This window comes from Plecotus auritus, assembly GCF_963455305.1.
Source record: "Plecotus auritus genome assembly, chromosome: 9".
Taxonomy (NCBI): Eukaryota; Metazoa; Chordata; class Mammalia; order Chiroptera; family Vespertilionidae; genus Plecotus; species Plecotus auritus.
Window position 1 is genome coordinate 24,754,143 of NC_137783.1, and position 26,429 is coordinate 24,780,571.

A 26,429-nucleotide genomic window follows, 5' to 3' on the forward strand; every position below is an offset into this window, starting at 1 on the left:
TAGGTCTTGAAAAAGGGGTTAGGGGATTAGCACATAACCATAAGGAAAATATATCAATAGAACTGGGATAGAACCCATTTATATGTTCTTTGTAACAGTAGGCATCTGTTATTGGTCCTTCTGTTGTAAGCAGTTAGACGTGAGCAGAGGGAGGAGGATGGGCCAGGTACAGAAGAAGGTCACCAGGGTGGAAACCCCTAGGTGCCTAGCAAGGGACAGTCAATTATAGGGTGGGGCCTCGCCCCAGGGGTAACTTAGTCCTTCCCTAGCATATCACTGGTCATGCGGTTTGCACTCCCTGACCTTTTCTCTGTGGTGATAACATCTAGGCCTCCTTTGTATTTCAGCTCCCCCATGCCTGTAATAGACATTTTGCATACCCATTCTTATTCCTTTTGCCTACCTCCCTGTGTAATCTTTGTCCTACCTCATATAAGCAGCTGGCTTATGGAGGGGTGGAGGATTGCAGAGCAGATTTTTGTGGATGACCTGCTGCTCTCCCATACTCTCCCATGACTCTGGCTTCTCTGAGGCCTTGCCATGCTCAGCATATTATCCCAGAGTCTTTGGTTTACTAGATCTGTATTGTTGTAACACTCTTTTCCCAGAGATTATGATGATTAGCCTGGTCCAAAAATGTACTACTTTCCATCGAAAGGAGACTCAAGAGGAAAGGAAGAGAGAGTGAATAAGCAGGAAACAGACTGGGTTGGTTCCCTACTTGCTACAGGTCTTTGGTGACTACAGGGAGGCCTTCTGTATTTGGATGAAAGTGGTCTTTCTAGTTGAGAGCTTTCCATGAATTCTACATGTCAATCCTTATGCTAACACCAATCTTCCTTTCTTTTTTTAAGTTTCTGTTTCAGTTTTATTGAGAAATAATGGGCATGTATAAGTTTAAGGTGTACAGCATGATGGTTTGATTTGCATATATTGTGAAATGATTACCATAATACATTTGGTGAATATCAATCATCTCATACTAATGGCCCGGTGCATGAAATTTGTGCACATTAAAAGGGGATTAGAGGAAATATTTTAATATTGCTATTTGTCCTTTCTCTATAATAGAAGTGTCAGAGATGAAAGAATATTAGTAAAATGTATATGAAAATCTTCCTCCTGTCAAACTCTGGGCACACCATGGGACCCAGAGTGAAGTCCCCGCCCAACCCACGTGCACTTCAAAATTGAAAGAGACCCAGACCCAGCCGGCCTCCTTCCTCATTGGGCTAGATCCGGACCCGTCCAGTCCCATCCTTGTCAAGCCCCGCTGGGTGGGTATGCAGCCTCAGGTCTCCTGGCCCAGCACCGGTGTGGGGGGCATGACCTGAGGTCCCCCAGCCCGGGCCGGGGCAGGGGGCGTGCCTTGAGGTCCCCGTCAAGCCTCACCAGGTGAGGGGGGCGCTGCCTCAGGTCCCTGCTGATTGCTCATTAGGCTCGTTACGGGAACTCAGCCTCTGCTGTGGGCACAGCCATCTTTGTGGTGGAGTGATGGTCAATTTGCATATTCCCTCTTTATTATATAGGGTAGATACAATAAAAAGGAAAAAATTTTCTTATGAGAACTATTAGGATCTACTCTATTAACAACTTCCTTATGTATCTCACAGCAGTGTTAGCTATAGTCATCATATTGTACATTACATCCCTAGTTCTTACTTATAACTGGAAGTTTGTACCTTTTGACCACCTTCCTCCAATTACCACCTCCCCCACCCTCACCTAACCACAAATTTTACCTATTTTTCTATGAGTTTGGTGGTTTTTTGTTGTTGTTTAAATTTCATTGAAATCTATTCTCCATTGGGTATTTATAACTGAGCCTTAATTCCTAAGACGATTTTGTTTTTTCTTTCCTGAGTTCTATCATTGGTTGATAAATTTATCTATCATCTATCTCTCTATTGCTTTGTCCATTTCTGTTCTTGAATTTTGAATTTCCAATTTAAGGTTTTTTTTCATATTCCAAACGCTTGTTTTAAGATATTAATCCCATTTGGAATTTTGTGTTTTGTGGTTGTTTTTTGGTAAGAACTTTCTACAGCTAAGATGCTTTGATTCTCATTTTTTCCCTCTCTGAGTGTAGCTTCCTGTGGCTTTGTGATGGTTCTTTTTATTTCACGGAGTTAGAGTTATTTACATTCCTAGTTCAAGATCACCCTCTTCTGTCAGTGTAGTGAAGTACAGTTCCTTTAAAGGATGGTTTCATTTTTACGTTGGGAGGTGATAATTTTCTAATGTTCTTTTTATTATTTATCTATTTTAGTTTCATGATATCTTTTCTGATTTAATGATGTTATCTTCTTTTATTTCCTTGAAGATTTTAGACAGAACTTTATTTTAAGTTGGTTTTATCTTCTCGTATTTCTGTCACCTCAGGATAAAAACCTCTCCTTTGTGACTATTTTTATTGTATTAAGTGTGGTGTTAAGGTCTTCCTGGAAAGCTCATATTGTGTGGGAATTTCCTTGCATACTTCTCTCATCTGTGAAGCAGTTTCTTAGCTGCCTTAGCCTTGGTCTCATGGGTTCACCAGACTCAACCCAGGCCATATGTTTGCAGCTCACCTCAGCGCTCTCCATTTCTGGGATGACACTTCACCTGGTACAGACCAGAAGGGGACTCTGCTGTGGACGCTGGCCCTGAGCAAGTAGTGTATTTCTGCCACAGTTCTACATGCATGGATGAAGGTACATCACCCACTGTTCTTGGGTAGGAATCCCCGCTCAGGTTCCTGTTACAGAAGGCAGTTAACTCCAGCCCTGCTTGCCTGGCTCCATTCCTACCTTTTATACTCTGTTCATTGTTTAAATTTTACTCTCAGTTTGAGCTGCTGAGATTTTCTTCTTATATTTTGAAAGAAGCATATAAACATGTCTTTTAATATCATGTCTCATTGTTATGGATTTGGAGTACAGGAAAGAAGATCATGAGTGTATGTACTTTGAGACCTTTATCCAGAGGCTTTCATGCCTTTTAAAAAGTGAGAATGGCAATATGTTTATGAATTCGAAGAAAATACCCTTTGATCCAGTAACTCTGCATCTGGAAGTCTTACTTAAGGAAGGGAAAGTAGCTTTATGCGCAAGGTAATTATTTTTGGTTATAAAAATTTGCATATATTGGAAATATTTACCAACAGCAGGGAAATATTTCATAAACATAACTGCTCAATGTAATATTGTGCAGCTACTAAAAATAATAATTTTAAAAATGTGTAATATAAAAGTGCTTATTAAAATGCAAGAGAGGAAACTGTCCTTCACCATTTTTGTTGTTGTCGTATTATACAAGTGTGCTTAAAAAAGAAAAGAACAGAGAGGGGTTCCCAGAGGCTGAATTTCAGCGAGTGAGGAATGGAGTGAGCTTTGCGGGTGGAGGAGAATTCACAGAGCTCGTGAGCATTTTGAGTTTTATTTTAAATGTAACAGGAGAGCAAAGGTAGATTTTAAACAGAATGTCATGATCTGATCAAAGTTTTAAGAAGCTCGGTGAACCAATTTCTTGTCTTGTTTCTCGTCTTTTCTACAGTGTTAGATTGTGGCTGGAGTCAGGAGTTGGGGGCCATCAAAGAACAAACACCATTAGCACCCACCAAGAACTGAACCACAGACATTGATTCATTTTATGAAATGCTTCTTTGAAATGTTACTGTGACAGGATTTATGGACATCTGTCACTTAATTAGTGAATGCTTTACGAATTGTGCATTAATCATAGGTAAGAGCCCTAAAAAGTGCCAGCAAGGAGCTTAGAGGTGGGGTCAATTCACGGGTGAGGCTGGAGGGGGTGACATAATACACAATCAGTTCCCAGGAAAAGTCTGTCTGAGGTTGAAGGAACCAGAGAGGTTTGGATTGATTGTATGAGGTTTTGTTCTGACTTGATTTTTTTGAAGACATATTGTAGGGAATAGTTAGGGAATGTCCTACAATAGTGAGGAGAGAGGGGAGCAAGAAGGATGGAATGTGGATAGGTAATTAGAAACCAACCATTTGGGGTTCAAATCCTCCCTCCCTTCTACCTTTTCCTTTTCTCTTTTCTGTTTTTAATATATAGGGGATGAGAAGAACAAGAAGATAGTTAATCAGTGGATGTCACCTTATTACGGTTACCAGGGAACAAACATGCTAAAATATTAATTTTGACATTCAAAATTAACTGGGGGTCCTGTATTTTTATTTGCTAAGTCTGGTCACCCTGCCTCTATGGCTCTGGTTTTGCCGTTCCAGCTCTCTACTCTCCTGTTAGACAGCTGCCACCAGGAGGCAGCTGGGTGCTGTGCTCGCTCAGAAGAAGGACTCTCTGGGCTTCTAGGTTGCTCAGAGTCGGTCTTCCTTCCTCTTCCAACCCTCCCCAACCCACCCCTAACTAAACCACAACTTTCTACTGCTCGCTTGTAATCTTGCTATGTTAAAATAGCTGAACTCTAAAGAAGCATTTAACACCCTTTCAAATGTAGAAAGAATATGCAACAACATGCTTCCTGCCTTCCTAGTTAATTACAGTCATAAATCAATTTTCTTCCCTTAAAAACCTGAATTTGGCTTAGAAGACTTACAGTTTCTGTCACTCACTCCCTTGATCTGGGTGTTCCCTCCCCTCCCTGCATTCCCTCCTGCCCTCTCTCCAGGAGGCTTTTTGCTCCCTCTCTCCCACCCCTTCCTTTCTCAGCTTGTCACCATGGTTACATGGGGACCTTTTTCTGTGGTGCCCTATTCTGTAGCCTGCTTCTGAGGTAATTTACCCAGTGAATTCCTACTCTTCTCTGCCCTTATCCTGCCCTTATCTTCCTTCAATGAAGAAGGAAAAAAAATCAGAGAGAGAGAGGAGAAGAGTACATCCCAGCATCTCAGATATCAAAACTCTTTTTATCTGTAGCCAGGAGACTTTCTCCAGTTACCTCTTCTTTTTGTTCTTTAGGCAGGCCATTCCTGACCCCACACCTCTTGCTCTGGTGTCAATCTAAATGCACATTCAACAGTTAATGAAGCATCCTTTGGCCTTGCAGCTTTAATAACACTGAGCAACTGTTTTCTTCTTTAAATGCCTCCAATTCTGGGATTGAAAAGGGTCCCTTTGGGACAGAAAAAAGGAACTGAACCAAGAATATGGTTATGTCACATGGGGGAGACATCAACTTAGAAAACATCAGCCTGATGAGTCCCTGCTGCAGTGAGAGGTTTCAAAGGAACAGGGCGGGGTGCAAAAATAATTCTCCTCTCACATCTCTGAGTTCTTACAACAGGGCTAGTGATCCAATTAACAGAGACAGATTCACAAGAGAAAATGATCAAAATGTATTAAAGATGTACATGCTGGGGTGGGAGTGGGGTGCCATAAGAATATGACCTGAAAGCGCATTGGGCTTATATGCCTTCTGGAGCTAAGGAGAAGGAGGGATGTGGTTTGGGACTTCAAAGGCAATTTACATGGAGACAGAAAAGCAGTTGTTTGGTAAATAGATGTTGGCCTGACCATCTGTAACCAGGGGACACACAGAGGACTTAGACCAAAGGGCCTTGCTAGGTTCGCCCCGTCTATCACACGTGAGTGCATATTAAACTATAGTTACCTGTGATATCTCCCTTCCTGGAGCACGTCCTCTATCTACATTCATTTTAGACAGTTGTGGGGGAGATCAAAAGTTTTTTCTTTTATATTTTTCTCCTAAAAATAACCAGCTTAAAAGAATAAATGAAGGCATGTGCTGGGGGGTGGGAGTAGCCAGGGAGAGGTCAATGGGGAAAGGAGACTGTGTGTAATACTTTCCACAATAAAGAATTTAAATTAAAATAAAAAGAATCAATATCCCAAAGAGGCATATTTTGGGGTGGCAAACTCTTCTCCCCTCAGCAGGCTGGAGCCAGGTAATGATATGTTAAAGCCAAAGGCGCCCAGAAGAAGGAAGTTTCCAAGAGAGATGGAGTGGAAATGAATCCAACATTTTTAAAGCAGCAAAAATTATTGCAGAAAGCTTTAGGTATAATAATATGGAAGCAAAGATCATAAACAATAGAATTTTGATAAATAATTGGCTTTTGGTTTGCTTGATTCTGTGAATTAGGTAATTTTTCATGATCCTCCTGAGCTACAGTATAACCTACTCAAATTATGCAAATGCCTATTCAAAGGAAGAGGCAGAATTATGTTAGTCTCCTTTATAATTCTAGATTCATGGGCTCCATTATCAAAGAAGACTTGCATCAAATGAACACAATCAAGCAAAGTTGTTGTTTTTTTTTAATGTTATGGACTGTAACCCACAGAAACACTTTCTTAGAGTCCTCGAGTCCTTGCCCACCCACTTCCCTTACACAGCTGCTTCTGGGCCTCTCTTAAAAAATGCAGATTTGGACAGCTTTCATCAACCTAGTTTGAGAGTTTCTTTGTGTACCTTCCTCCCAATTCTGCTTCATGAGAGTTCCCCAAACAGGACTCTGCTGGGAGGACAGTGGGAAAGGGAGAAATTGAGTAGGGGACAGCAGAACCTTCTTTAGCTTTTAGGGCCAGGGGAAGGGCTAAGAATTCCCTGACAGCAGCAATTTTGCCTTGTTAAACTTAGTATTTTTTATAACAAAGTTAGATAACCTTGAGTATCTGAGCATTTGCCCAGACCCATTAGGATAGTCATTTCAACCAGCAATAACTCTGAGTGGTACTCTGTACTTGACCCTACACACATAGCTCAGTGAGTCTTGCTGTTTTCAAGGGCAGTACAATTCAACTACAGTCATCTCTGGTTTAACCAAAGGAGAAAGGGAAGCAATTAATGTGATATGAAGCAGACCCTCTCTTTGTATGTACCAACCTTGCATTGCTCACCATCACCTGAATGAGAACACTGATATTCCAGAGAAGGGGGTGAGAGGCAGGACATCTAGTGGGAAGATGAGAGCGAAGTGTTTGTATTGCCCCCTCTTTGTTGTGGAGGTGGTAGGCATTAGTGACACAGGCGACCCAGTGGTAAATCTGCTGGGGCATGCAGGGAAGGGTGGGCAGTTGTTCCAGGCTGGACTTAATTAATTGTTTATATCTTGGTTGAGTCATCGAGAGTCTGTGTTCTAGTGTTCAGCTTTGCATGATTCCACTTGCTATTCTGACTGTCCCTCTTCGGATGACCTGGCTTTGAAGGATTAATCCAGTCTCAGGAGGCAGGCCAGTGGACTGATTTCAGGGAAGAACAGAGAAAGTCTATTTGGAATACCAAAGCAAGATGCTAGTACTAAATAATTCCTTCAGTTTCACATGCTTCCTCTGGCCCTGGCTGCCTTCCTCATCTGGCAGAAGTAGGACATAGGCAAAGCTTATTTAGCAGGACTTTAATCATCATTACAGTTCTTGAACCTTGGTAGCCCCTGGCCTCTGTTATTGGAACGTCCAGAACAGCCTTGCTGGCCATTCTCAGGAAGGACATCTCTTTCCCCAAACACCCTTTTCCGTTTTAGCTGTACCTTTTCTGGGGACCAGCCTCTGGGATCCATATCTCCTGATCACAGATGTCCATAGCAGATGCCACATTGTGGGTCACTGGGGCCACCTGCAGTGGCAGCATGGTTCTGCTGCCCTCTGCTGGCCACAGTGTGCTTGTTCTGCCTGTTAGCCATTGGGTCATGTCCCCCTCCCCAAAAGGCTGCAGTTCCTATCCCCTAACTCCCCTTCCTCAGCAGTCTTTAGCAGATACCAAACCCTCTTATTATTAAGGACTGGGGCATGAGACCATGATGCAGCTTCCAGGTAGAGTTTATCTAACATGCTCAGGTGAATGATTCTGGCACCCATCACAATGGATAATGGGTTATTTCTGGGAAGGGCTCTGAAATATGGCCAGAAAATGTCTGAGTTCATCAATTATGCCCTGACTCTCATTTGATTTGTTGTCAAACGATGATATCGCTTGACCTTGTCCCCACATATTGTGATACTCCTATTAGGAGGCCTCTAAACACAAAGCCACTAGCTATAGCATAATAATAATTATTGTTATGATTTATCAGCTACTGCATCCTTGATGTGGTAGCTGAGCATTGCAGAAATCTCAAATATCAGCATTAGATTGACCCTTTAAACTGAAAGTGAAGGAGAGATTTGGAAAGATGCTGATGGAGGTGAAATCAGATATCCTGGAGATAAAAGAGACTAGGTTTATATACCCCAACATGCTGGGTCATTAGGGACCATAATATATGCCAAATTTTATTTTATAATATAGACCTCCTCAGAGTCTGGGGCTGGCCCCTCTGCCGATGCAGGCTGGCAGTGCAGTGTCTGAGATGCACTTTTGGGAGGATACACCTACCACGTCGCCTTTCTTCTTTGCCATGGAAGAGCCTTTTAGCAAATGAGTGTGTTTAAAAGTGGTCTGCACTTTGCCCTCACACCAGTGTAAATATTATGAACATGAACATCTGGCCCATATCATTGATGACTACAGGGCTTATTGGCCTCAGATTAGGAGGATGAGACAGCAAAATCCTTATCAAAACAACAGTGGCATCTTCAAGATGACTAGGGTGAGGGGAAGAGGGAGCTTAATCCCTTTTAATCTCTATTTGGGGAAAAAGTCCCTTTAAAAAGTTATCCAGCCCTGACCATTGTGGCTCAGTTGGTTGAGTGTCGTCCCATGCACTGAGAGGTCATTGATTCTATTCCTGGTCAGGGCACATGCCCGGGGTTGTGGACTTAATCTCCAGAAGGGGCTGTCCAAGAGGCAGCTGATCGATGGATCTCTCTCAATGTTTCTCTCTCTCTCTCTCCTTTTCTCGCTCAAATCAATAAAAACATATTTTAAAAAATAGATCAAAAGTTATCCAAGCATTATATGAAAATATATTTTGAAATCAAGTAAAGGAATTCCATTAAAAATAGTAGCATCCAGTATAGCAGTGGTTCTCAACCTTTCTAATGCCGCGACCCTTTAATACAGTTCCTCATGTTGTGGTGACCCCCAACCATAAAATTATTTTTTTTGCTACTTCATAACTGTAATTTTGCTACTGTTAATGAATCGTACTGTAAATATCTTAGGCTCTACAGCGGCAGTTCTCAACCTGTGGGTCACCCCATAGGTTGAGAACCGCTAGCAGGGTCGCCTAAGACCATCGGAAAACACAGATATTTACAGTACGATTCATTAACAGTAGCAAAATTACAGTTATGAAGTAGCAACAAAAATAATTTTATGGTTGGGGGTCACCACAACATGAGGAACTGTATTAAAGGGTCGGGGCATTAGAAAGGTTGAGAACCACTGCAGTATAGGCTTTGCCATGGCTCTCTTTTCCCCTGATGTAGTTACTTAGTAATGTCCCATATAGTGGCTAGTCCATCAATGCGTACATCAGTGTATAAAGATGGTGATACTTTGAAACAGTGCTTTCAATAGCATAAGAAATGTCTTTGTTATTTTAAACCATTCATTTTGGAGCATTACCAAAGGGTTACCAAATAACCCAGCCTATCTTGACTAATACAATCAATGTAAATACAGTGGTCAGTTTCTAGGACACTGATTTCAGATAGACATGGGTTTGAATTAAGGCTCTGCTATCGATTAGCAACATGCCACGGGTAGACTTCTGAACCTCTCTGAACTTCAGTTCCTTCTCTAGAATATAGTGGCAATAATAGCCTCATTGCAAGGGTTGAATGACTAAATACATGTAAAATATTCAGCACATGTCCTGCACATAGTAAGTGCTCAATAAATTGTAGCTATTACTATTGCCTTCAGTCACTAACAGTGTCTTTGGCTCATCCTATATAATAAATAGGTAATATGCAAATTGACCATCGTGCCCTCACAAGATGACTGCCTACAACCAGGCCGGCAGGGGGGTTAGTGAGGAATGACCAAACGACTGAACAAGCAGGCTGTGTGGGGCGACCAGGCCGGCAGGGGGGTTATTGAGGGATGACCAAATGACTGAACACCAGGCTGTGTGGGGTGACCAGGCCAGAGGGGGGGCTGGGAGGGCAACCAGGTCAGCAGGGGGTGCAGTTGGGGGTGACCAGGCCAGCAGGGGGGGAGTTGGGGGCAATTAGGCTGGCAAGGGGGGCAGTGAGGGGCAACTAGGCTGGTGAGGGGCGCAGTTGGGGCAACCAGGCTGGCGGGGGGGCAGTTAGAAGCGACCAGGCCTGCAGGGAGGGGCAGTTGGGGGCAACCTGGCCAGCAGTGGGGGGCAGTGAGGGGTGATCAGGCCGTGGCAGGGGCAGTTAGGGGCGACCAGGCAGGCAGGCAGGTGAGTGATTAGGAGCCAGTGATCCAGGATTGTGAGCAGGATGTCCGACTGCCGGTTTAGGCCTGATCCTCGGGATCGGGTCTAAACCAGCAGTTGGACATCCACCGAGGGGTCCTGGATTGGAGAAGGTGCAGGCTGGGCTGAGGGATCCCCACCCCCCCATGCACGAATTTCGTGTACTGGTCCTCTAGTTAAACATAAGTATGCAGGCCATGTGAAGACAGGCGATGTGTGTGAGCCAGCAGAGTTATTAAAATAGATGGAATACTGTCTTTTAGAAGATGTAGAAAGGAGTTAAGTTCTTCAAGCTTTGTGATGAAAATAAGTGCACATATGACTATTTTGTGATAGTGGAGGTGAAGGGGTTTTTATAGTTGGTCTTTTAAAATAGTATCTCTGCTGTTCACACTCCATTCAGTGAATAAGCCCTCTTTACTGAACCTTGGTGGATTCTGTGCTAAAAATATTCCATTCCCAGTTGGTATAGTGAAATGTCATATCCATTAAACACCAACATACCAAATGCTGCTGGCAGTTCCTCAACACAGCAAATCCAAGTCAACAGGGAATTGTGATCATCCTCGGCTTGTTCATATTTAACATCTCAGCAGATTATTCTGAAGGATATCTAGGCTTAATTGTTATCATAGAGCTACTTTAGAATTATAAAAACAAAGAACTCATGTACTGCAACCAACTCATTTTTAAAAAAAGGAAAGTGTGGCCCAGGCACTGAAAGTGCCTTTTCAAGGTCACACAACTATAAAAGTGGTTTATTGGCACAAGATCTCCAAACTCCCAAGCTAATGTTTCGTTCCTTTTATAACAGAGAGTTACAGAATTTTCAGAGCTGAAAGGACCTTTAGGATGACCTGACCCAGTTCCAATATCTTACAGAGAAAACTGAGGCCAAAAATACCCACCTCAAATGTCTTGTCCAGGGTAATACTTAAAGCTTGCGTATTTCAGAGCTTTTGACCAACTTTTGTTACCATAGGTTGGTGCTCTTGACATTCTGCTGGTCTGTCCACTGTGGTTATTTAGAGCAGGGGCCCCTAAATCCCTGTCAGTGGACTGGTGATGGGCTATCAATACCAGAATCCTAAGAGATGTTTAAAAACAAAATTTCCCAGGTCCCATTCTTCTTCTTCTTCTTCTTCTTTTTAAATATGTTTTTATTGATTTCAGAGGAAGGGAGAGGGTGAGAGGGATAGAAATGAGAGAAAATCATTGATGGGCTGCCTCCTGCACACCTCTTACTGGGGACTGAGCCTGAAACCCAGGCATGTGCCCTGACTGGAAATCAAATGGTGACCTCCTGGTTCATGGGTCGACACTCAACCATTGAGCCACAATGTCCGGGCCCAGGTCCCATTCTTTGAAGATTCAATTTTAGTAGGTGTCAGATGGGGTCTCCAGAATCTGTGGTTTGCTTTCTAATTGATTCTGGGGGAACACCCAGATTAGGGAACCATTATTAACAGAAGTCAGTGTTTCATGTGCTACTTTGCTGAGATTGGCTTATGATGATTTGCAGCTAATGGCTAGATACCTGCTGGAAAGCTAAGTCAGGAAAAGTCCTGGGCCACTAAGGCGCTTCTAAGATTTTAATCTGCAAAGCCAAGCTCAGGGTGGTAAGAGCAAGGAGAGAGGTGCCCTGGCCAGATGGAGATTGATCGGAAAGGGCAGCACATCCAGGGGAACAGGAAGTGATCTAGGAACTCTTGGCCTTGTCTCCCAGGCACAGGGACACTCACTCCGAATTCACAGCTAGACTTCACTTGGCAGAACATAATTTTGAAACAAAGGATATCAATTTAAGTATTTTAAAACAGAATATTTGAGAGAACACTATTAAAAAATGTACAGTATTTAGAAATTGTAAGAGTAAATCATCATGAATAATAGACAAAGATGGGAGATTATATTTTGTCAAGTTTTGCAAAATAAGAGCTGGAAGGGTTTTTCAAAACCTTTTAGTGACACGTCTGAGGGTGTGGCCTCTTCCTTGGTAACTGACTTGCTAAGTAGAGATTCTCAATAGAGACCACACTTCTGTTGATGACTGCTATTTTTCCTGTCCAGCAGTCTTTTCTCCTTTTAAATAGCACTCCAATTTTACTTTAGGGAATCACCCTTACCTCACTCTCATTCCACCTTGGTTCTCATCCAGGGGTTCCAGGGAGGGCACATGACCCAAGCTTGGCCAATCAGAGCCTTCTATCCTTTGCCAAAGCAGTTGCCTCAGGGACAGGCACTGGGCCATGAGCACCAGCCCTGAACTTTTGCTAGGACTACTGGGAAAGAGGCACTGTGTTTCTAAACTGGCAAGATGTAAAGTTGGAGCTGCTGGTGGGTTTCTCTCCACTGTGAACGGAGAGACTGACTTACAAAAAAGTCAATGTAGAGGAAAAGAGAGCAAAGAGAAAGACAGATTCAGAAAGTATCACCTGAGTACCTGGTCCAAGTATTTCTGAAGCTTGGCTAATATTCATGTTTAAACTAGCTTAGTTGGATTTCAGCAACTTACACCCAAATGTCTCCTCATTTAATATGACTTTGCTGAAATTGCTTCATTTTATCATTCAGGGATAATTGCCTTTTTAGACCCAAAAGCCAGACAGAACTTGAAACATTTTTCACACATGTTCCCTCTATTGATACAAACATGGACCACATTTTATTTTTTATTTATTTATTTTAATATATTTTATTGATATTTTACAGAGAGGAAGGGAGAGGGATAGAGAGCTAGAAACATCGATGAGAGAGAAACATCGATCAGTTGCCTCCTGCACACCTCCCACTGGGGATGTGCCCGCAACCAAGGTACATGCCCTTGACCGGAATCGAACCCGGGACCCTTCAGTCCACAGGCCGACGCTCTATCCACTGAGCTAAACCGGTTTCGGCTGACCACATTTTAATAAGAGGAAGTTTTATGAAAGCATAGGTAATTTCCTAGGGGCCCAAGTTCCTCAGTAGGAATGCCTGACTCCTGCTGTCTTCCATGTTGGAGCCAGGGATGCTGCTGGGTGATCTGCTCACTTCACTCGGGCTATCTGTCTGCCCCTCTCTTAGAGGGCTCAGCTGCCTCTGATGGCAGGATCACCTGGATTTTTATCTCACCTCTTCTAGAAGTCTTCAGACAACCTCAGCCCTCACAGAGAAGGATGTGATGGTACACAGGAGTCCTCTGCCTAACCTGACAATGATTACAGCTCCTACACAGCAATACACCACTTTCACAATATTCCCCAAGATAGCAGAACAGCGTGGTGAGGTACAGGCTCCCAGGTCAGGCTTGGCTGTGTGTACGTCAGCAAGTTACTAACTTCATCAGTAAAATGTAGGTATTAATAGTAACCTCCTCCTGGGATAGTTGGAAGGCTTATATTAAATCTATTATCCTACTCTATGATGATCATTATTCACATTTTACAGCTGAAATTTATTAACTTGCCCAAGGTCATAGAACTAGTAGGTGGACACATTGAGATGCAAATCCAGGTCTGCCTGAGTTTAAAACACAAGCTATTGATCACTATGCCCACTGTCCCAAAGACAGAAATATTGTAGGCATCAACTGGATAGACCTACAGGCAAAGAGCAGGAAAACATGGATCATGTTTCACTTCTCCTTTAGATCCTATAGAACTTACTTTGCCTCTTTTATTTTTTTGGATGCTGCAAATAAGAAATTTAGAAATAAGCCCTAGTAGTGTGTAAATCCTTTAAGGGTAGGGACAACTTCTTGCTCATTTTTGCTTTCTTTGTATCACCTACCATAATGCTTTGCATGTCATAGGTGTTCAATAAGCGTCTTGAATGAAATTGAGCTCATTGTGTCCATAGGTGTAAATATACCAATCGATAGCCTTAGGATACTGGGGGCACTCCAGACTCCTGAGGGGGTATCCATCTGGCAGTTCACAGAGTTCTGAATTACTAATATATATTTTGTCTTTAAGCACTTCATAGTATGGTGCCACTGCTGGACACTATCTGAATGAATCTTTTTTTTTTTTTTAATATATTTTATTGATATTTTACAGAGAGGAAGAGAGAGGGATAGAGAGCTAGAAACATCGATGAGAGAGAAACATCGATCAGCTGCCTCCTGCACACCTCCCACTGGGGATGTGCCCGCAACCAAGGTACATGCCCTTGACCGGAATCGAACCCGGGACCCTTCAGTCCGCAGGCCGACGCTCTATCCACTGAGCCAAACCGGTTTTGGCTATCTGAATGAATCTTGACTCTACTTCTTAACTAACTATATGACTATACACAAGTTATTTAGCTTTTCTAAGATTCAGCTTTCTCATTTGTCAAATAATACTATTATTATAAAATTACAGAGGATGGAATGATACTATAGATAAAGCACTTAGTATAGTGCCTGGCTCAGAGTAAGTGCTTAATAAATGCCATTTATTGTTATAATTAAATGAAAATATTAAAGAATATTTCCATATTAAATTTGTTTTGTTTGTTTTAGAATTTTTAAGTATGTGAGGGTAGATAGGATCAAGAGCCTGAAGTACAGAGGACAGCTGTCCTGGGATCAGGCACTGTCCAGAGGACTGATTTCTGGGACACAGTTTTGCTGGGAACAATTGTTAAAAGCTTCAGCCAGGCAAGATGCTCCCTCTGGGGTTCTCTGAGTGGTGTAGACCAAGGATGTGGATCCCTCTCTAGGGATAAAAATTTCAAAGGGCATAGACTTTCCGAAAGTGTTAGTATGAAGCTTCTTGCTCTTTGGGTCTCCATAGATTAATTAAATCAGTTCCCATTCTTTAGTTCTGTGGACCAAGTTTTAGGTAGACCTACAATCTGTTTCAATAAGGATTTACTCAGGAAATATTGTCTCTTTCATCTTCCAGCTCAATCGATTACCCTTGGGAAGCAGGTGGGCATGGGCAGGCCTATTCTTTTGGGGTAATCTGTAGCCAAGATTCTTTGTAGGGCTGGGAATTCACAGTAGGGGGTGTGTCCGCTTCTCAGATATGCAAACAGGAAGGCTGAAGGTGCTTAAAGCTATTTCATTTCCACCAACTTTGTGGACTTTCTACAAAGTAGGACTGTTCTAAGGGATGGAGGGTGAGGTGAGATAGAAGAAAGAATGCCATATGCCTAAGACACAGTCCTGATCTCAGGGATGTGTAACCTGATGGAGAGATGGCTATAACAACAACTAACCATTATGCAAGGCAAAATGAATTATGAGCCTTGCTCATGGTAAAAGCAGTGGGCTGAGAAAACCGGAGGAAGGAGAAATCCTATCTAACTGATTGGAGGAGAAGGACCAAGATTTTAAAAAGTAGCCTGGCTGGTGTTGCTCAGTGGTTGAGCATCGACCCATGCACCAGGAGGCCACTGGTTCTATTTCCAGTCAGGGCACATGCATGGGTTGTGGGCTCGATCCCCAGTGAGGGGAGGGGGCGTGCAGGAGGCAACCGGTCGATGTTGATGTTTCTCTCTCATTGATGTTTCTATCTCTTTCTATCTTCCTTTCTCTCTCTCTCTAAAATTAATAAAAACATTTTTTTTAATAGAAGGGTGGGGAAAGAGGATTGTAGGTGGCGGGAGCAGCACTTAGATAAATAGGGCTTGTCAAGTTGCATGGGTAACTGGGGTGTGGGTGAAGTGGAGGGTGGGAGGAGAAGCTGGGCTAGATTTTAAATTCCACTTTCAGGACTTTCTAAGGCCTTGTAGGTCTTCTGGGCTTGTGGTATCCCTGGATGCCCCATGCCCTTGATAGCAACCATATTAAAATGCATGTATATCCCACTTTAAGACCAATGTATAACTGTAAGAGCTGAGATGAATGCGTTGAGCTCTAATTGACTAGTCTAGTGTACCTATAGATGTGGTCCTAGGACCAGTGCCAGTCTAGGAAAAGTTTAGAATCAGTGTGGGATGAGATAAGCACAGAACTGGAGAGGAAACACTTAGAAACTTTTATAGGCCGTTTGACATGACCACAATAACCAAGCAAGTGATCATTTTTCTAGTAATTCACTTTTATTCTAACTTCCAAAAATATTGGTTCACAATACAAACAGATTACATTGGTCTAAAATGCACTGGAGATTTTTAAATCTCTATGGTCCAAACCTTTTTTAAACATTGGGAAAAAACATAACGTGGAGAAGCACTGATCTAATTGAAATAATATTACTTGTTCAAGAAAGTTGAGGTTGGAGATAACAGAGGAAAGAATTGATGAACTTGAGGATAGATTAATAGAAGTTTACAGTCTGAATAGCAGAGATTGAAATATCTAGTACTTACCATCATATCTATACACATCTATATTATAGTCCATTGTGCCTAAACATTCTGACTTAGTTGAAGCTAACTTTGTGGCAAGTACAGAAATCCACTCAAACTAACATAAAATAAAATAAAGTGTGTATGTGTATGTGTGTGGGTGGGCGTGGTTGTTATTAGAAGACTACAGAAGTACCTAAAGGAATTCAAGGGCAGGGGGTGCCACTGGTACTAATGAGGGGTGAAGCAGGAAATGGAATCCAGGCTGTTGCTCCTCCCTTTTCTCTCACTCACCCTTCTTTCTGTCTCTTTCTTCTGCAATGGAGGCTGTGTTGCACCACCCATCCTCATTCAATAATAAAGGGTTTGCCCTAACCGGTTTGGCTCAGTGGATAGAGCATCGGCCTGCGGACTGAAAGGTCCCAGGTTCGATTCCGGTCAGGGGCATGTACTTGGGTTGCAGGCACATCCCCAGTGGGAGGTGTGCGGGAGGCAGCTGATCGATGTTTCTCTCTCATCAATGTTTCTGACTCTCTATCCCTCTCCCTTCCTCTCTATAAAAATCAATAAAATATATTTAAAAAAAAAAGAATAAAGGGTTTGTTTTCCAGTTGTGGCTGTAAGATGAGCCTCTGCTGTCCGCCATCTTTGGGGATTGCGTTGGCTAAGAAAACAGCCCCATCTAAAGCCATACTTTCTCCCAAGGATGGCCACATCTAATGAGTAATCAACACGAAGGTATAAAGCTCTGGTACCCTTGCTCCAACTTGGGACAACTGGGAAGAGACGTCTCAGCTCTAGAGCTCCCTACAGGGTTACCTTGATGGGACCTGCATCACAGCTCAGCTTCTCTGCCAAATGCTTCTTTCCCCTCCCTTCCAGATGTTGCTCTCAATGGTACTACCTAATAAAGGTTTGTGCATTAACTTCTCAGGTGACCCAACGTGGGACACCAGACTTCCCAATCTTCCTCTACTCTCTCTCCCACTTCCTTTTTATACTCCCATTTTCCCTCTCTCCTTCTCCCTTTTCTTACCCCTTTCCCTCCCTCCATCCCTCAGACTACGTATTTTCTCACTCCTGCTTCTTTCTGAGCTTCTACTTCATTCCCTTCTCACTTTTGAGACCAACCTTCTCTGCTCCTCTGGTACATGGACCATCATGGCTGCTCCAAAATGGTGTCTTCAGTGTCACTGTGGCTTATGCTATTGGTATCCCACCCACATGCCCTTTACTAGGCTGATGCACCCATCCTGCAGCAGACGTGGGTGCTACTTAACAGCTCACAGCTGTACCCTTCTGTGGAGCATTGCCCATAGCCAACCTTCTCTGCTGGAGATTCCTGAGAGATTATGCCCCACACTTTTTGGACATTAACTATCAGATGAGAGGCTATAAAAGTCCATCCTCCTTGCCTCGAGGCAGGATATGCTCTGCGGTACAATTCATGCTCTAGAGTTCCCCATGGGGTCGCACTGAAGCCAGACTTTTGAAATGGCATCTTCACATAGCATCTTTCCCTGCCCTGTGCCCCTCTCACTATCTTTCAGGTGTAGAGAAAGCACTCACTCAGTAAATCCCGCTGCTTCAAGGGAACCTGATATAAGATCATCACCTTCAAATCTGGTGCCTATGGCTACAGACATAGCTTCTGCTGCCCCAATGTCAACTATCCAGGAGGGATAACTACACTGGCTCAGGCTGAGCCCAGCCCAGCCCAGCTTCTGGGTTGAACACCTGGACCAGGAGTTCACTCCAGGCCCAATCATCTGTGGCTGGAGAGTGGTACAGTGTAGGGTAGATGAGGGACACAGAAAGAGAGGGCAGCTCATAGGAAAGACTGGTCAATTCCTGCAAAAGTGGACCCTACCATCTGTCCTTCTCCTCAGTCTTTTTAACACTTATTTTCTCTGTCAGCTTCCTCACCTCTCCCCATCCACATCCCAGGTTTGAAATGAAGGGGGCGGTTTTGAAAGGTAGTGCCATGTTATGGACCAAGGATTGGACCACATGTCAGGAGACCCGGATTGTAGCCTACTTCACCCCACTTGCTTCACATCTCTGGGTCTCAGATTTAAGGTAAATTAGAGAGTTGGTTTGCCAAGTTGAATAGTCAGTGCTCCTATGAAAACAAGCAGAGCAAGTCTTTAATGTCTGCATCCCTCAGCTCAGCACAGTGCCTGGCACAGAGTAAGAACATGGTAACATATTGAAAACAGAAGAGAGCATTTAAAAATAAAATGACAGTGAATTACATTAAGACAGTAAAGGAAGAGTGTGACCCAAACTTATACTGTGGGTGTGGAACCATTAGCACTTGGTGAGTGCTAATCCGTGCCAGTTGTGGATTAAGCACTTCAAATGCTATTCCCAGTACTGCTACAGTGTGACAAAGCACCCCAAAACTTAGCTGTTTAAAACAACCATTTTATTATGTGTATAGATTCTATGGGTCAGGAATTTGGGTAGGTGATTGTGGGGATGGCTTGTCTCTGCTCCGTAAAATCCAGGGCTTCAGTTGGGAAGATTTGATGGCTGGTGACTTGACAGCTGGGAGCCGGAATCCCCTGGAGCCATCACTCAGATGACTGGTGGTTGATGCTGAGACCTCAGCTGAGGTTGCCGACCAAACCCTGGGCTTCCTCACAGAATGGTGGCTTCAAGCTGCTAGGACTTTTGCCATGGCAGTTCAGGTTTGCAAGGCAAAAGCATCATTTTGTAACCCAACCTTCAAAGTCAAACTGCATAATTTCCTCCACATTCTATTGGTTGCCCATCCAGATTTAAGAACAGAGGAATTAGGAACCACTTCTTGATGGGATGAGGGCAAGGTTCTCATAGCACATGTGGGATGGGAGATATAGTTAGACCATATTTGAAAAGTTCAATCTGCCATGTGCTCCTTAATTCTTCCATGTCCTTGGAGTAGGCATTATTGTCCCTTTACGGATGAAGAAACTGAGGCTCGGAGAGGTTAAGTAACTTGTCTGTGGACAAAGCCAGTCCATGGCAAGGCTGGACTTGATCCCTGTCTCTACAAAGCAGGTGTTCTCCAACAGCATATAGGCTGCTTACAGAAAATAGGAACTGAGGAAAGGAATGCATTTAAAGGCCAGTTCACCCTCTGTGCAGAATCAGGAGTGGGTAAGCCTTCTTCTCCTCCCCCATAACCCTGATGTCAGAGTTAATATCTTCGCCATGTTATAAAGGAGTCAGGTTTCTGTGCATAACTCCCTAAGGTATTGCTTCTGGGAGACTCTATAACGATGTGTGTACCTTTGATGCCTCAAGTTAGCCAGATAAGTGCTGGCAGAGGGGTTGCTGTCCTCTTACCCACACCTTCCCACAATCATTTGGTCAAAGACTCTGGGGAACAATGGGCTAGAGGAAACTCTGTTCCTTTACATAAAGGCAGCATGCAGAACCAAGTGCCAGGAATACTTTCTCTATTGTGATCCCCATTTAAACTCTTATCTTCCCTTAAGTTCAAACAAGGACCACTTCTTTCAGGAAGACATCTCTGATGCTCTCCTGAAACCTACAATTGGATGTTCAGATGATACCTGGCACTTACTGCTTGCTCTGTTCTGTCCTAATCCCCCAATGAGCCTTCTAAGGACTCAGAGGGCAAGGACGGTGCCTTTCTCTTCCTCAGTTCTCCCCACACCACCACAGGAATGATACCTTATTCTTATTAGGTACTCAATACATACTGACTGATGAGATCAAAGGGCCTCATAAAGTTTATTATTATAAAAGTAGGACACATGTGCACCTCTGAGAGCCCACGGAGTGCACAGGCATTTTACTATTTGCTACCGACCCTTGTGATCCAGGAGCAGGTTTTAGAAAATCAAATATGATCCTCCTGGGCACTCTGCAGCATGTCAATAACATCAAACTTGGTCTCTAGAAGTCCTTGGTCAGATCAAGAGGCCTTCATTCCAGGTATATTTGAGGCCAGCGCTTTAAGGTTACAATCTCAATCAGCTGTCAGATGATTCTAGAGTCAGACAGTTAGAAAGTCCCTAAAGCGGGTTTTTGAAAATCCCAAATCTTGGCTATAACTTATCCTGTAAGTTGTTTGAATGATTGCTGTAGCTATTGGATAGGAAAGGATGGGTCTTACAGTTTTTATTTCAAATTGGTCTTCTTGTAATAAGCAAATTTCTCTACCCTTCTTTTAATTTGTCACCACTTTACCTCAAAGTGTTCCCAAAAGCCATGACTTTTGGAAACACCTTTGAATGTTCAAAATCAACTGATGAACCTGTTCATAAATTATGGGTAATCAATATCAGTGTTTGACCTTCACTCATTAGTCACAACATACGTAAACTCTTGATTCAAATATAACCTTATGGTATAAAACTATTTCCTAAATACACCATCACCAAGAAAAAAAACTAAACTCCCTTAAGTAATTACCTTGGGATATGAAAGAAAATGTAAACATTTTATTTGGCAGTTGTTTCTGAACACATGAATAAATAAATGGAAAAGTACATATTAATATTTCTTTTTGGAGTAACAGATACCATTAAATGCTTATTTACACATCTTCACTGCAAAGAACAGTTACACAATTCAGTTTTCTCTTATAAAAGGTAACTTCCCACACCACTGGACTGGACAGTTAAAGATGGGGATACTGGTAGTGCTTGGTTCTAGCAGTCTCAATGTTTGAAAGGCATTCATCTGCAAGTGGGATAAGAAGAGTCATCATGCATTGAGTTCATCCGGACCATGTACTGTAGAAAGTTTCTGACGGCAGCCACAGAATTTGTGTGTCATGCGCTTAAGTCAACTATGACATGTTTGTAAATCTGTGTATTTCCCTTAAAACTGGAAGCAAAAAGAAAATTGCGTTTATTAATGGACACATATGTGAATGATCTTGGTGCCTGAACATTTAATTCCTGAAATTTCACAAATTTGGCTTTCTCTGCATCCCAGTTATACACTTGAGTAAAAGAATAATCACTTCCAAGAATTGCATATTGATAGTTATTTATCTGAAGAGGCTGGAACACCATAGATCCTCGTGATGGCATCCTCTGAATATCCTGAAATGAGGAGCCTCCCCATTTCATTACTTTGGAATCACCAATGAATCTTGTCAAGCAAATGTACACGTCACCTTTCACTGAGAAGTGCTTTACAGCATATACATCCTCCATGTTAGGGATGTCAGTTTGGTTAATGAATAATTGTGTTGCTTTGTTCCACTGATAAATTACAGGACGCTGGGAACTACTGGACAGGATTAAGTGAGGCGTTCTGAGTGCCTGAGGTGTTCTGGCTATTTCTAGGTATTCCACATCAGTGTCCCTGTACCACGCATGTAAGGATTGATGGGAGTAGAATCCATTTCCATTCCATTTGTAAATGGTAGTAAAACCAGCTTTTGAACTGTCAGCAACAACAAAGTACCAGTTGTTTTCAATCTTGAATGTTTCAATATCATTGGGTTTTCGGATTTTGAGAATTTCAATATCCTGGATTTTTATGAATTTATTCGCAAAACCGTCTCGCTTATAGATGTGAGAGCCGCCAAACAGCTGGGCCACAATAACATAGAGCTGAGTTTCAATGACTATAGGCTTGCATACTACAGTGGACGTGCCTGGGAAAAGACAAGTGAGAGATTAGCTGGATGGTCATCCTCTTTTGGAGCATGCAGACATTGTCATGTTACATCCAACCTGTACTAGATATTTAGGATACATGGCTATAGCCTGAGTTTCCTTCTCTCATTTCTTGCAGAAAGAAAGCATTGCTCTCCCTAATACATCATGAGTTAATCTTTGTAATTGTAGTGAAAGCAGCCGTTTATTGAGCACCTACTATGTGCTTTGCCAAATCATCTCATTAAAATTTTCCAAAAGGTTAAATAATGAATATTATTATCCTCCCTTTTGTTGATGAGCAGGCTGAAGCTCAGAGAGGTTCAATGCTGCTAGGAGTAGGCAGGGTTGGGATTCAAACCCAGGCCTACCAGCATCGCTATGGGGTGGGCAGCTAGGTGTTCCAGGGTTTCCATCTTGGGCTTAGATCCAACAAGGTTCTAGGAGGTTTGCATGGTGGTTTGGGAAGCCCATAGCTCTGTCTGTAATTGGTTTCTTCTAAGTGCAAACTACTTCTTGAATAACCTTTCCCCTGAGAAAGGAAAGTGATGCCACTTGGCATTTTTCTGCATCTTCAGGTCACTGATGGCAGGTGAGAAGAGAAGGAAGAGGGAGGAATACATAGATGATGCTCATGAATGTTACTTTGGGAAATATTAGAGAACAACACGAGGTCTCTCAGTGGCCTAGCTCAGTATATTTTTGGTAAGAGTTTAATATTTATTAATATAGTCTGAACTCCTCAAGGGAGCTTGATTCTAGGTAATCCAAAGAGAAGCGGGGCAAATCTAGGCCCCTGGTCTTTTCTGCCTGCAGCCTAGGGGGCTCTGAGGCAATAAGTTCTGCATCAACTCTTTCTACTAATTGACTCCATCCAGAGACAAAATTACTCTATTTGTGACCCTTTTCAGGACTCAACTGATTGTATGACCTTGGAAAAGTTACTTAACTTCTGTGGGATTTAGTTTTCTCTTTTGTACAAAGAGGGTTGAAACTAGATCAGGGCTGGTCGCTAGATTTTAACTATGTACCCATAATGACTGACTGATGATGATAAGAGCGACTGCCTGGAGAACTGTGTTGAGAAGGATTCTGTGGCCACTGCTGCACTCTGCAAGAAAGAGCACCACAGTAGATTAGCAATGTCTGTCTGGGGGTGAGGGACGGGATGTTGACCATGTACATGACATCTGTTTGTCATTTTATACTAGATGATGCATTTTGAAGTTACAAATACATGATTCATTTCTCTCTCAAGTGCTCATCTAAAGATTCACTCAAGCCCTAGCCAGTTTGGCTCAGCCCATGGACTAAAGAGTCTGGGGTTAGATTCCCATGAACCTCCCATGCAGGCTCTATCCCCGCTCTCATCAGGGCATGTGTGGGAGGCAACCAACTTATGTGTCTCTCTCACATCGATGTTTTTCTCCCTCTGTCTTTCCCCTTCCCTTCCACTCTCTCTAAAAATCAGTGGAAAAAATGTCCTTGGGTGAGGATTAACAACAACAAAGCAATTGATGGACTGTACACAGGTAAAAAGAACTGGTTTAGATTACACAAATACCTAACGTAATCCACTGGAAAACAAGGAAGGCTTAGGGAGAAAGGGAAGCATAGCCTTTCTCCTTGAGAAAGAAGGAGGATTCTAGAAGGGTATCAGTTAGGAGGGGATTCCTTCATCTGGGTACCTCTGTCTCAAGCAAGCTCAGACCTGTATCGATCCTTTGAGCAATGGGGCTGATGACCACCAACAAAATCTAATTATGACCCTCTCCGTTTTGTCTAGGAGCTTTTAGGAGCAGATTTAAAGGTATTAGAAACTAAAGCTGATGTAAATATTTCACAGGGTATCCCATGTTCTAATTTATGACTTAAAAATTTTCAAGTTGTTGAAATGAGAAAGGAACCTAAGAGATGACCTGAGTAAACGTTTGCATGGCAAAAAAAAAAAAAAAAAATGGTTTCGATGGTCAAATTAAATGCAAAAAATTCTGGAAAGAGGCTTGTTTTTTCACTGTTAGGACTTCTCAGAGCCTCTAATGTGTATTATTCTGAGTCTCCAAGAGGGAGATAGGTTCATAGAAGTATTTGACCACAAAACCCTTTTTTGTCACAGGCACACATTAATATTTTACAGAAGTAATGTTTGTGCAACAAAGTTTGAGACTCATTGATCTAAAATAACCTTCTTATTTTAAAGTTAAGAAAAAGAGGGCCCAGTGAGAGTGAGTGGCTTCCCCAATTTGTGGCAGAACCTGGATTAGAACTCATGATTCCTAGTCTAATATTTTCTCTTCCAGGAAAAATTATCCACCTTTTGTTGCATATTTACTAAGCTAGTTACTCTGGTCAGTTTCTTGAATATATGCTTGAATTATCTTTGACAACCCTATGAGTTAGGTATTATTATTTCAGATTTACAAGTGAGGAAATTAAAGTTTAGGGAACAATTTCAGATCACTCAGTAAATGGCAGAGTTGGGATTCAAATGTCTCAAAGCCTGCCCAATATCGCTCATCTTTTCCTGTTGCCCTTGGTCCAAGCAGCTTAACTTTCCACTCAAAATGTGATTAGGCTTCTCATACCTGTAATGTTGTCATAATTCCGGAAGGTCTTTTCTACATGGTCCCACTCAAGGAAAATGCATTTTCCATTAAAAGGCTGAGCAATGACTACATACTCATCGTTCATATAAGAAAAAGTGTCTATGGACAATGATTGATAAGGCAGCTCTTGAGACTTTGCAAATTCTGCAAAAATAGGAAGTGACAATGAGTAACTGTGTGCTAAAGTCTAGCTCCTTGGCTAGATCTCAGATGTCCATAACAAATGCATTTATTTTAGAAAAGTAGTAAAATGACAATTTTACTTTGCTTTTAAATGCATGACGTTTTAAGGGTTCATAATATTTTAAAAATTAAATTGCTTAGTTGGTTTTTGAGATATAAAAATATCAGTTCCTGCACATGCAAAAAGTGTAGCCCTTCTTTTAATTTTATGAGGTGGAGAGACTTGGAATACATTACCTGTAATGATACAATCGAAATCCTTGGAGGAGAGACTATTGATTTTGCGCTTCTTGTATTCTGGAGGGCTTTCGCAGTAGATGTCTTCGACAGTTGCATTGGTGTGGCCTAGCCATTCCACCAGCCACTTCAGTTTACAGTCACAATTAAATGAATTCCCTCTGAGGTCCCTGAAAGACAAACTTCAGCTGCTTTTGCTCTATGTGGGTCCTACCTTCACAGTATGACTTCTATTTCAGCCATTAGCATGTGCCAGAATGCCTCAGAATCCACCTTGAACCTGACTAATTCACTCTGAGCTCAGAGTTACCACAGTGTATCCTTACAGGCCACCCCAGTCAAAAGAACCTCCTAACTCACTCCCTCTTAGATTCAAAGGTAGCTGGGTCTAGAGCTGTGCTGTCTATAGAAATATAATGTGAATGACATGTGTAACTTAAAATTTTCTATAGGCACATTAAAAAAGTAAAAAGAGACAGGTGAAATTAATTTTAATACTATATTTTATTTAGCCCAACACATACAAAATATTATTTTGATATGTAGTTATTATAAAATTATTAATAAAATATTTTACATTCTTTTTTATATTAAGTCTTTGAAGTTTAATGTGTATTTTATACTCATATCTCAATTTGGATGCTAAATTTTCATCAGAAATACCTGATGTGTTCTTAAGATTTAATAAAATTTCCAGTTAAAAAAATAGATTCACGCACCCAAGTTGTTGCAAAGAGACTTAAAAGTTTTCCAATAATTGAACCGAGAATCAATTTTTAAATTTAAATTTAAAAAAATTAAGTAAAATTTACAATTTAGTTTCTCAGTCACACTAGGAACACACTTCAAGTGCTCAGTGACCGCATGTGTGGCTACCATACTGGACAGCGCAGGTCTAGAGGAAAGTATGTAGTGATTATTGTATCATATTTAATTAAATGGAGTGAGTTATTTGCTTTTCTTCTTCCTCACAGACATAATTAATCCTGACCTTATTTCATGGTCTACAAATTCAATTTTAATAGGAAATGACTTTGACACAGCAGAGTTAACGCAGACATGCAATAGCTCATGTTCATAATAAACCACATATCTAGATAGTTTAAATTTCCACATATGATTCCAACTTACCAACCTCTATTTGTTTGCACTGCTGTTGTTCATAAAGTCCATCTCCTTCCTAAAACCCTTCTTCATCACACAGAATTTGTACAGTAACTATTGCCTACTCTTCACACAGCACATAAAAAATTTTT

General features: G+C 42.0%; 1 protein-coding gene across 2 annotated transcripts in view; it reads right to left on the reverse strand.

The window, feature by feature from the left end:
• Window positions 1-18,928: 18,928 nt before the first annotated feature.
• LGI1 (leucine rich glioma inactivated 1) overlaps window positions 18,929-26,429 on the reverse strand; it is a gene marked incomplete at its 5' end in the record, with an annotated part of 40,870 nt that continues 33,369 nt past the window's right edge. For both annotated transcript variants that reach the window (XM_080687607.1, XM_080687606.1), the window contains 3 exons: window positions 18,929-22,146; window positions 24,733-24,897; window positions 25,174-25,343. In XM_080687607.1, coding sequence (XP_080543733.1) covers window positions 21,311-22,146; window positions 24,733-24,897; window positions 25,174-25,343 — 1,171 coding nt within the window. In that variant the 3' untranslated portion in view covers window positions 18,929-21,310. The remainder of the gene's footprint in view (window positions 22,147-24,732; window positions 24,898-25,173; window positions 25,344-26,429) is intronic.